General features: G+C 36.2%; 1 protein-coding gene across 1 annotated transcript; it reads right to left on the bottom strand.

Annotated features, from left to right (window-relative positions):
- Positions 1-10,856: 10,856 nt before the first annotated feature.
- On the bottom strand, positions 10,857-12,581 carry LOC144436855 (kelch-like protein 24). The gene has a single exon (XM_078125716.1). The coding sequence runs from the start codon at positions 12,579-12,581 to the stop codon at positions 10,857-10,859; it is 1,725 nt and encodes a 574-aa protein (XP_077981842.1).
- Positions 12,582-12,973: the final 392 nt, after the last annotated feature.

Below are 12,973 nucleotides of genomic sequence, written 5' to 3'. Positions count from 1 at the left end.
TGGTCGTCTTATAACAGGGACAGAGCAAAACACCTGCATAACAAATACAATCATGAATAAACACAAACTGACGAGCACATTGAATATTTCTCCCGTGACGTCTGCAGATAATGGCAACTATCATTGTATTGGATCCAATAATGTTCCTCCTGATGTTACACGAACCATCTCCTTAAAGATTATTCCTGGTAAACACTCTCTTGGTTATTCAAAATATTCAACACTTTCGTGACTTTGATTCTTTCAACTCTGCCATGATTCATGTCACAGGCACAAAAAAGAAGATGTTAAATTGATTGCTGTGCCTTCTTGCATATCCTGGACAAGACATTGTGAGTGCTTTGGGGTGTGAAGGAAACCTGATCATACTTTATCCTTAGAGAACAGAAAACCGTTTGACATAAGTACTAAACTAAAAAAGAAATTTAAATGCATTTGCATAAAATACATGAAATTGCATTATCTGTGGTAACCATGAATTTACGTGCATTTCGATTTGCTAGATGAAAATCTGAGCAACAACATGAATGGTATATAATAATGTTGGGTTCTTATATAGCGCTTTCCCACACCGTGCTCAAAGCGCTTTACAATTATTACCCCTGGCTCGGATCAGAACGGCACAACGGCCCTTTAGTCTTCCTCAACTCCCCGGGGAGCATACAATCCATTGCAGCTATTTCAGCGCATAGGATTAAAGCCTTCACATTGCAACCTACATCCTACCAGGTCCCCAATTATACAGCTGGGTTGACTAAGGCACAGTCGTGGTTCAAATCTTGCCCAAGGACTTTAGCCAATCAGAAACAAACAGCAGGCAGCGACAGGGCTCGAACCTACAACCTGTAGATTCCAAGCCGGTCACGCTAACCATTCACCCATCATGACTCCACATATTACCCGGTTAGGCAGTTTATGCAAATTAGTCAAGTCTTATGCAAGAAACATATATCTAGAAGACATATAATTAAATGAAAGCACATACCAGTGAGGGCAATATCACAATTCACTAAGCCCTAGTAATAATAATATATCTTATCACTACTATTTTATTTCAGTTCTATGCCAATTAGTAATTGGAAAAATATTTTTGCAAATGTTATTTATGTTGTGCCCATCATATCTGTAAGACATGAGGTATCCTCAATGTATACATTATGTTTTATGTCGTTTTGAGCGACAATGGAGGATATACATGTATCTATCTGAAATGTATCATTCATTATGGAAATTCACAAAGTAAGTATATAGACAGCCCAACTCACCCGCCATCTTTAAAGGAGATACATATATGTTTGAAAATAACATAAATGAAGGTACATGTATGTCTCAAACTAGACGACTTCCTCATTGATTAGCATCACAAAAGGGGATTATGACCTGTTGCTGGCCACGATGCTATTGCATTATGATTACTGGTGTCCCTAATAATAGTGATACATCTTTTCCCTATCTGGCAAATATCATGAATCATGTAAATCAGTTTTATATGCATATCACATCCATCATGTCACAAGTTATGTAGATTACATATATTTATATTTATTATTTTAAAGTCACAACAACAACAAAAACAACAACAGAAGATAGTTCGAAGACAATGTCAACGCCGATGCTTACAACAGACGGTAGGTCAAATATAATATGTTTGCCATGAAACGCGCTATTTGTTTGCCTAAAAAGCTCTATTTCCTCATATTTAACCATGCGGGGTGTACATGTGGTACACAATACAACCCCCCCCCCCCTCTTTAACGCGCACTGTCGCTAAGTTTTCATGCTATGATAATTGTGAACAGTAACGTGACATTCGGCGGACCTTGACGTGAATAGGTAGCCAAAGAACATGCAGGAAAGCCTACACGCGACACTCGAGCAGTCAGATAGTAAAGAATTATAATATTATATCCATGACAAATCAATACCAATGTAGTCTGCACTTCAAAGCTGAGGTCTATCTTTTTTGCTTTGTTTTTATGAGGTCATTATTTATGTCTTTAATACCTACCCTGGGAAGTTCATTCTTCTCAGTATTGTCATGAATTCGTAATTACAGTGTTATGTCAGAGAAATGAATATGGCTCACATGGGTGTCAAGACAATAGGTACACTAATATCGTATGTCTTGACACCCATGTGAGCCATATCCAGTTCTCTAACTTCGTGTTAGGCGACATGTATAAGCAGTGTCATGTCTGAATCCAAACACGGTAATTACGAATTCATGACAGTATGTAAAACAGGCACTTTGGCTTGAGAGAAACATTTATGTATCTCTTGTATTTTAGGTCCTTCAAGCTATACTGGTTTAGGAATTGTCTTGGCCATTTTTCTAACTCTCATTGTTGTCCTTGTCGTGGAAGCGCTTTTATACATGTTTGTATGGAAGCAAAAGCGATCCAAAGAGGTAAGGCATTAACTCTGGCCAGTCTCAGGAATAGCTACGCCTTTTACCAAGATTAACTATTCATGACATTTGGAGTCAAACTGTGATTTCTTCTAACATGATGGTGTTTTATTCTCGTGTTAAGGTCAAAGAGGACAGGAGCAACATTTACCAAAACCCCGAGGTAAAACATCTTGACGTAAGTATACTCGAATTACTTGAAGAATGCTAAGCTATTTTGATAGGTTTTGGTATTTTAAACAACGGCATATTTGATATCAACGTTTCAATGTAATTACATAGCGTTATAAGAAAATGCATAATTTATTTCAAAGTTTGATAATTAAGTATTATATTTCTGGAATAAACCATTTATTACTTTAACAGGATGATCACATATACCTTTCGGTATTACCGTCTGCTCATTATGAGAATCACTACGAAACACTTGGCATCACCAGCCCAGAATTCTCACGCAATTCTCTCTGTTTCCGGGAAACTTTGGCAAACGGTTCATTTAGAAAAGTCATCAAAGGTGACGCATGGAACATCGCCGGTGTTGAAGGGGTAACAACTGTTGCAATTAAGATGTTGAAAGGTGAGTTTGAAGTCCATTTTAGCGAGAAGGATCACGATTACAATGATTGACACTTTATAGCTTGTATTTCAAAAACCCTAAAGATAATTGTCAAAGTACATTCTGGTGGTCAAATCTACTTATCTGACACTTTTTTGTTGATTATTATCATTATAGTGGCTACAGATTGGCACTGACCAGATTTTTCTTTGATATTGATATGTTTTCAATTTTCTTAAATCAAAGTGGTAGCCTTTGTTGTAAACAAGTAGAAATGTACTTAATATCTTTGTATGAGGTATTCTCTAAAATAAATTATATTTTTGTGTCTTGATTTGTTCTTAATGTTGTCATTGTACATGTTTGCCGTGATACTCATACAGACAAAAGTACAGATGCTGATAAGGAGGATCTTCTTAATGAGATAAAGCTAATGAAGTCAATTGGTAGACATGCAAATATAACTTCTATCTTAGGATGTTGGACCCAAACGGGTGAGTGTTTTCGATTTTAATAATGTATTTTTTTTTTTAAAGTTTCTTATATTTGTAAATTCTAATGAAATAAAGGTTTTCTTCTGTAATGTCTTTATGCATTTCCCCAATAAGATGTTTCTAGTTTCGTGAGTTAATTACATACGATGCACTTTGATTTACAAAGAAACTCTTGTAAATTAACGAAATGTTCGTATTAAATAAATTTTACAGGATGGTGTGATTGTTGTTGGTGTTGCTTTTGTTTGTTTGTTTGTTTGTTTGTTTGCTTCTTTCTTAATGTCGCGTTATTTTACTCATGCTATGTCCAATTATAGAGAATTAAGAAGTTGAACTATTCATTGTCTTTGACGTGGACGTGCGAATTGCCATTTGATCCAAGCTATCCATTCCGAACAATTGACTTCACCTAATGAATATTCATGACACGACTCATTGAACCAAATACGGAATCAACAATGTGTTGTTTTTTTTGTAAAAAATCGTTATATAAATAAGGCAATGAAGGGGAGGATGCATTCTATTCTAATTGCTTAAATACACCATTTAGAGGTATCATCAGCCAATACAAAGGGGATCTCACGATATCATAAACATTCAAGCGAATGAGTGTCGCGTCAATAAGGAATGAATTAATTACAATACGATTCTGATGCCTACCTTGATAGATTGGGGTCATTTTTCATATTCGTAAGTCGTCGAAGTCGATTGTTCATAACAAACAAGCAAATAAACAAACACATGAATAGGTTCACAACGATAATCTAATATCTCCTTGTTACGTTGGCTTCTCCCTTTGAAACGAAAAGATTTGTCAAACACATATTCAATGTTCGCAGAGCAAAACATTTGTTTTAAATACTTCAGACACCACCATGAGTCCACGAGACTGCTGTTGATGTGCAATTAAGTTTTGAATTACATTTTCAACAGAACCAGTCTACTTTGTTCTTGAGTATATGGGGAACGGTAGTCTTCTAAGTTACCTTAGATCAAGTCGTACAGTGATGGCAGCGTCGTATGCAAACCGTGACGTCATTGACCGATATCTGAATAATCGTGACTTGTTGACATTCGCCCATCAAATATCGCTTGGGATGGATTTCCTATCTTCTAAACAGGTACATGTTAAAAATCTTGAAAAAAGTCGCCAATATGACTCTCCAAAATTTGCTACTTCCTGTATGTGTGTACCTTGGGGGGTATACATGGTATAGGTTACTCAGTTAAACATACAGCACTGCTGCTTTCCTCAATGTGTGACCAATACGAGGCCTGGTTTATACTTCTACAGAATACCGAGGGACAAAGCTCTTAAGAAACGGTACTATGTGATACCCCCAGTTAGTGCCTGAACAAGGCCAGGCAATAAGTATGTTATAACACGCCACATTCCAAAGCACGTTCTTTCTAGAGCCAACTTTAAAGCTACCGTGCTACCTAAGTAGTCTTCTAGGGAAACCAGAAAACGAATATTGCCCTCTTTATACAAATTGAGGTTACTATGATACAAGCTCAGCCAATCACTGAAGGCTAATATGAATATGACGTATTATGGAGAGTATTTGTAACAAGTTTTTGTATTTTATCTTTTCTGATTTGCTAAGTAGAGACAAGCCAAACATCGGTATGCTTGCTAATATTTCAACAAAATAATTAATGATGTTGATACTTATTACTATCCTACAGTGTGTCCATGGCAACTTAGCAGCTCGAAATGTGTTGGTCAGCAAAGATAAAATTTGCAAAGTTGGCGATTTTCGCCTGGCACAGCTGGACGGTAATGATGGAAACCACTACGTACGAAAGGCACGGGTGAGAATGTTGCGACACCAACACTGATTTCATTTATGTTTGTTTTCAAACATTAATGTTTTTCAAATTTAAAAATGGCCTGCTTATATTTGATACCATTTCATCCTATGACGACATGACACAACGTGACTTGATCAATGACGTCACTCTAAGATCTGTGGATAAAAATGTGTACTCATAGAGAGTGGAGGTGTAATTCAAAGCCTTGACTTTTCACCAAAGTCACAGTTCATATATCAATATTTTTTTTTTCAGATAGGTAAACATTGAATTTCTTTAAAATCCTGGAAGGGGGGGGGGGGTAATTCAGTATGGAATAAATATTCTGGTACCTATTATTTCTGCATTTTACACTCATTCTAAAGAATCTTAACTGTTATTCACCTCTATACTTTACCATCAATATTCATTTAATGTTGATTCGATTACAGAGTACGCTACCAATGAGATGGATGGCAATTGAATCATTCGTTGATGGTTCAGTAAACACAAAGACTGACGTGTGGTCGTTTGGTGTTGTGTTATGGGAGCTCATTACATTAGGTAAATACAGGACAAACTTAGAATATAATTAATATAAGGTGTTAGAAAAATTTCTGTATTCATATTGTTGTAGTATGCCGTCACCATATCGGTATACATATTCCGTTGTTATGCTGTAAATAACTGTTTTACAGGTAACAAACCGTATGAAGGGATGTCGGGACAGAAGGTTATTATGCAGTGTCTACAGAGAGGTTATCGAATGCCGAAACCGTCATATTGCACTGATGAATTGTAAGTATTCATGATGTTCAACTAGTTAACACACACAACTGATTTCCACATAATTTCTATTTGAAAAGGATTGTGTTTTCATCTTTTATTAATTCATTATATTGTCAATGGACCTTCTGTTGAGGCTCTCATTGGCTGTCTGTTGGTAAAATTGTTACGGAGAATTGCTACATTATTTTTTGGACAAAAGTAATAAATGTAAATATTTTACAAATGCATTGTGTACGTGTACATTAAAGTTGCCATGTGGATGAGAACTGGACATTTAGTTTGGATTTTAAATTTATAGAAAAAATCTTATCATGGCTTTCTACTTGAAATATCAATGTGAAATATAACCAAGTCCCCGTTTGTAACTCAATAAATTCCAAATAGATTAATGTGTATATTTGTTATTAATATTGTAGTCCAATAATAAGCTTTTTACACACACATAGCTTGGCTATTTCCAATGTATTGAGTTACAAACACACACCTGCTCAATGTTGGTCCACATTGCTATTATAAAATTGTTTTATAAAATTAAAAATTAAAACATATAAATACCCAATCTCCTACTTCATATTTTTAATTATTTCTTATACTATTGTATCATTTCAAAGGTATGATATCATCTTGAGTTGTTGGGTTGAAGAACCAGATGCAAGACCTACATTTGATTGGCTAGTAAATGAATTGAACACGCTACTGGATACAAATAAGGCAAGTATATGAGTACTACACTGCTATCATTTCTGTATTCGATACACAAGGTCGTCGCCATACCTACTAATATGAATAAACAGAACTGGTGTTTATATTCAGTACAAAGTAAATTAAATAACTCATCATGGTTAAATTCATTATAAAAGTCATTTTCAATTGTTCATCAATTCTCCAAGTGTTTTTGTGACACTAAACCTAACCTTCAAACGTCTGTCTGTCAAGGGCTTGGTCAGTTTCTTTCAAGACAATTGTTACGCCATCCGTAACATTTTAGTTAACGGTGTCACAGCTATGTCGATGTCACTGCCGAGTTCAATAATTCAACGTAGGATAAAAAACTAAATTCTTTTATTTTGGGGATGGGGGGGGGGGGGAGTTGAGCCATTTTAGTTCTCATCCTACAAAATCGTTTTTACATTTTAATGGATGTACTTTGTACCCCTTAATACAATAATTTCTTTAAGCGATGTCAAAAAAATTGAGAGAAATAGAAGATTTTTGAGTAAAATAAAGTGTCAAGAAAAGAATTCTTTTTAACTCACTACATACTACTGGCTTTACATTCATATCATTACGATACCATTACTACTACATACTGATTTGAAATTGATTGTGCGGTTTGAAGCAATATTACATTTTTGCCAATTTAGTTAGAAGGGGGTCTGAGGCCTAAGTAAAAGAATTTAAGGGTTTGTTTTTTTATCATACATTGAACTATTGATTTCGCCCCTTATTAAAACATTGTATTTGTTGTTTCCCATAGATTTACGTAGATCTGGATATTGCCTGTGGTAGTGCTAGTACTGATGACGTAGGAACAGCCTAGATAATTCGTACGGTTCCGCCGACGACTATGACACTTGTAATCCACGCGTCAACTTCTTACTGTACGGAGATAACGGTATTGGTTAAAATGCAAGGACATAACCTAAACTTAAATAGAGATATAGTCTTGATTTGAAAAAAAAGTAACCGTGTTAAGTCTATACACTAGAATCATGATAACGTATCCACGTCGTTGGATTACTGGTCGTGACATTTCGCAATGTCTGTTCAACAAAATATTCTAAGCTCGATTGTTTACAGGGAATGAATTAAAACACCAATGTATGATAATCTCGTTTGTTTATTAAATTGTAATTACATTGCAGACTGTTTTCAGACCAGATAGAACACATTTTGTTCATTAAATAACCAAATATATATTTTCACGAAGAATCGTTCAATTAAAAGACATTTTATCTGTACGTTAAGTAGGGCTAAGTTTAAATCTAGCGCAAAAGCATGGTTGTGAACCCCCCCCCCCCCACCCATGATAAAAATGCACTAGTTGTACCTGGAGTGTCATTATCGATCAGACAACTACAGTGTATTCACTTATATTATCCATAAGTAATACACAGAGAAAATTTAAAACCACTATCGTCGTTGAGGGCGCGAATTTGATGCGGACCTAAAATCAGATTTGTCGATTTGTATACATCTCTAATGTATGCTTATCCGCAGGTTATACAATACTGTTCAAGATGTCCGATTTTCCGAGTCAGTAATTGTACCTAATAGAACATTTTTAAAAATAAAACATGCCAGTTGCAGCTAGTTCAGCTTTAAAACCGAGTGACAATATACCATTCCAATATTTAGCTTTGAAATGTTTTAAGACTTGCCATAAACACTTTGTAGTTTTATAGTATAAAATTATTATTCTGTTAATCGTAAATAAAGAGGGTACTATAACCAGCACACGGGAATGGTATAACTACGTTAGAAATACTGTGCTTTGGTGGCGGCCTAAATTTTAGCATCAAACATCACATCATTTTCCAGTAGTGAGATATTGTCCTATGTAAAGGAGCAATGCATACGGTCGCATGGTTTATTGTAATGTAAGATTTACATCTAAACATCTCACACAAGATTTAAGAAGAGTGTCTGTTTTTAGACTTAGTGACTTGTTAATATTTGTAATTTCAACTACATGTGCGAAAATCGAAAACAAAAGTCAATTTTTGTTTCTACTTATAAGATCATTGTGGATTCCATTATGTAATGATTTTAAGCGTCACTTTCAACCCATCTTTCAAAATTAATACATAGCTTTTGTCATTATATTATTTAGAAGGAAATAAAATAACAAATGATAGCTAAAATAATGACATGAAATGTAATTTCGTTATTCAAAGTCTTTTTGTACAGCAACTCCCAATGAAACAGCATAGAAGCCGATCGTGTTCTATGCTTTATTTACATTTAGTATAGTCCATCGACCAATGACTTTTACACCTACATGATAAGCACAATCACGTGACACGGTTACAGTATGATCCAAATTGCACTGTGTGGACCCCTTAGATTGGCGTTGATTTACAAGCATTCCTTTCTAAAAAAAATCAGCCACATCGACGTCACTATGTACCGTGAACTGGTGTGACACACGTATACAAATATACTGCAGATCGACTGTCGAGGTCAGCACCTGTACGTGCCAATAGCAACTTCTGGCAGATCAAAGTATGCGAAAAGACAATATATAAAAAAAATGTCTGTATCTCTAGCGATAATCTCACAGAAGCGGTAATTCCCCACCCTTAGTCTTGAGTATTCCTTATTATCTTTTCCCTATACAAATCTGATAAACAACAAATTGGTACTGGTATGTGGATCACGTCACAGTCCATTTCGCCACAGTACAGGAACTAAGATTACGATTCCAGTCTAGCTTATGGTGATCATCAGTGAGATTTAGCTAGTAGTTAAGATAGCAACCGATTATATTTTTAATGCATACATATTTCCATCATAATTTATGTTAATTATAATAATCGATGAACCGGAAGTATGAGACTTTTGGATACATCAATAGTATGTCTATGTACATAGCCTTTAGGTACAAAATACTTTTATAAAGCAAAGCTGAATGTGAATTTATCTTTATAACAGGAATTCTCGTTGGCTATCATTCACTCTATATGTCATTGTGAAAGTCACTAGTACATCATATTTCTGTACTGAGGAACGTTATATTTGACAACTTTTCCATCCATGTAGATGTGTTAAAGGGGATCGTTGTGTTTATTTTAGCAGCAGATGCAGTGATATCTAATATTTCATACAGTGATGTTGTAATAAACATTGTTGGTTCGACGCTGTCATCTGCCCTGGTGTATACAGCGCCCTCTGTTGCACGAGTTTCAAATGCTCTTCTTCATTTTTTACTATTGGGAGATCATTTAATGTAATAGATTGGTTTGCTAATCAATAAGGCAAGCATTTTCTTTGTCTGCTTTTGAATAAATAATAGTACTCTCGCCAAATTGCTATACATGATGTATCATCGGATATAGAATCGTATTTCTTCGCATTGGCTAAAAAAATGTTGTTTTTTTGTTTGTTTAATTTGGTTGAAACTTTATCTCTTTCAATGGGTTAAACATGTCATTTTGACATTTGCAAGACGATCATTCGTCACGTGTTGAAAGCGTGTACACTCGAATACAAGTATTAAAAACTACATAATTTTGTCTTGTCATTAACATGTTCTAGACATGTTACTCTGATTAGAAAATATGGAGAAAGTATGCCGCCCCCTCTCAAAAAACACACACAAAAGCAACAACAACAACAACAACAACAACAACAACAACAACATAAATTACAGGTTGAATACACTTCTAAATCTCATTATATGGTTCATTTGTTGTAAAATTGTGCAATGTTCAGAAATAGCTCATCCATGGATGTCCACTGCCATTGATCTTGTTGCCGCTCTTTCACTCTTTGTGTATTCAAACTTTTACACAATCAGACAATTCTGGATAATAGAATACCAATTTGACTATACTGTTAACATTGCAATTGTCTGACTCGTAATGCAATGTACATCATCACCATTGTTACTTTAAAAAATACTCAATATCTATGCAATAGCCTCAGCATTGTTTGGGCAAGTGATGTGAAACCTCTAACTGTTAAATGTGTAATAATGGGTTCGAATTCCTTGTCATCTGCATTACGTGTTTAGTTAATTAATTGAACTGGCAAGTGTACCTTTCCTTGACATCGTTGTTACATACTTGTATTTTCACAATTTGCTGGCCCATAGTCACGACTGTACTGTTTTACTACACATATCGACAACTAATTTAAGGCAACTATGTGACTCCACAGGATATGGAATATCGGCAACAACGCTCCATTTATCAGTATCAGGATCGTATTCCTCAACGGTGGTGACCCCTAAACCATCAGCCCCCATTCCGCCAAGAACATACACTTTGCCACGTGATACTGCAGCACTGCATCCTTGTCTAGAGTTGTTCAATTGGGCTGTTTGCCTCCAGTTGGCATGTACCGGATTATAGCAGTAGACATCATCTTTTTTGCCACTAAAGATGAAGATCAAACCTTGCAAAGTAATGGCTGACAAGAAGTGGGCACTGTGTGCACACTCAAGCGATGTTACAACTTCCCATAGGTCAGTTTGAGGACTGTAGCATAATATGCTTAGGCGTCTGTCGGTCGTATGGGGGCCAATAACATACAATTTACCTTTACAAGCAACACCACAGCATGACTGTAAACTTTGGATCATGGGACTAACTTTCTGCCAATAGTCTCTTATTGGGTCATAGCGCATGACCCCACGGTTTAGATGCCCACCTACAGATAAATTGCCACCAATGCGATAGACATAGCCGATGCAAGTAACCAAAGTAAACTGTGTTACTTCATCTTTAAGTCCGCTGACTTCGACCCATTGTCTTATAGCCGCACAGTATTTCCAGGTACGACCAGCATGCCATGACGTCACCACCATCATATTGTTGATTACAGTAGCTGAGAACCACGATCCTTGAATTGGTATGTTTGGTATTTCATAGTGCCAGGTCTTGTGAAAGGGGGAGAAAGACATCAACACATCTTCATTCTCCCGTGTAGTATTCTGTGAAGGAAAATGCGATGTAAGACAAGGACTTCCGCCCAACACCACTATTTCATCTGTATATCTGTCGTTCAAACCTACATCCTTATTAAAGGTAGTGTTATCGTTGTCACCACTGCATTCATCGCCATCGCTACCTTCTTCTAGCAGACCAGTGTATTCGCTTTCGGTTTCCTTTAAAAAGTCAACAAAACATTTCTTCATCCTTAATCCAGACAGTATTATTCGGACCGCGCTAATGCGCGAGATATCAAAATGCCACCAGGTAACTAATGCATGTGCCCAGCTGTAACCAGTATCGTCATCTTGGCAAAGAACAGTTTCTGGGATATACCGTAACAGTTCACTCTCTGACAGTTGAAGGAATTCTTTCGAATGAATCACTTCTTTGCAAAAAGATACAGCGGCCTGCCATGCTTTCTTCTCTAAAATCACGCAGTTGTAACGGGAAGCCAGCCTGAACACATCGAGGCAATTTTGTGAGTTTATATCCTGTTCCAGGTATTCTACACATCTATTGAAAAGACCATTCAGTAAGAACATATCTGCTGCGGCAAGGATCTCCTGAACATTTTCGGCTGTGACATGGATTGATGACCCGGTATATATGTAATCAAGCAAAGCTTTCACTCCCGAAGAAGATAAAGTCTGAAAGGTGACAACAGTCGAAGTGCCTTCTTTAAAGTTTTCTGATAACATGGCCCTGAAGTAGTTACTGCATGAAGCTAAGACAACTTTGTGGCATTGGAAGACGTCGTTATCGGCAGAGCGTATACCGAAATCCGTGAAAATAGACGCCTTTCGTAGTTCATTCATTTGTTGTGCCGTATTCATTATATAACGTGTATCTTCATTAATATTCTCTCCTTTCCTTCCACTCTCCATGATCACGGGTAGTTTGACTTTGAAGTAAACAAAGTGTAAGTTGTTGTTATTCTGAAACCAAAAGCGATATCTTTGTTTTAGAGACCAAGTTAATTTTCTGATGGAGGCATTATTTCAAGACAAAAATGATTACAATTTATCTTCTGTTTTAATTGGTGACCTCAGAGGACACTCAAAGGTCACATCTGCGTGTATGTGATGTCCATTTCAACTCGAGAATAATATACCATACGTTGAAATGGACATCACATACAGATGTGACCTTTGCGTGTCCTCTGAGGTCACCAATGAATTTTGAATTATGGGAGAACATCTATGCAAGTGATGAGAATATATGAAATAGGCAGAATGAAATCATTTGTCTCCGTCACTATGTGTCATAGTATGGCTCG

The sequence above is a fragment of the Glandiceps talaboti genome, chromosome 6 (genome assembly GCF_964340395.1).
Source record: "Glandiceps talaboti chromosome 6, keGlaTala1.1, whole genome shotgun sequence".
NCBI classification, from domain to species: Eukaryota; Metazoa; Hemichordata; class Enteropneusta; family Spengelidae; genus Glandiceps; species Glandiceps talaboti.
Note: the sequence above shows the minus strand (reverse complement) of the source record. Positions and strands in the feature narration are given on the sequence as shown.

Bases quoted from the DNA above. Each gene is read 5' to 3' on its own strand.
- LOC144436855 (XM_078125716.1), bottom strand. From the start codon at position 12,581: ATGGAGAGTGGAAGGAAAGGAGAGAATATTAATGAAGATACACGTTAT.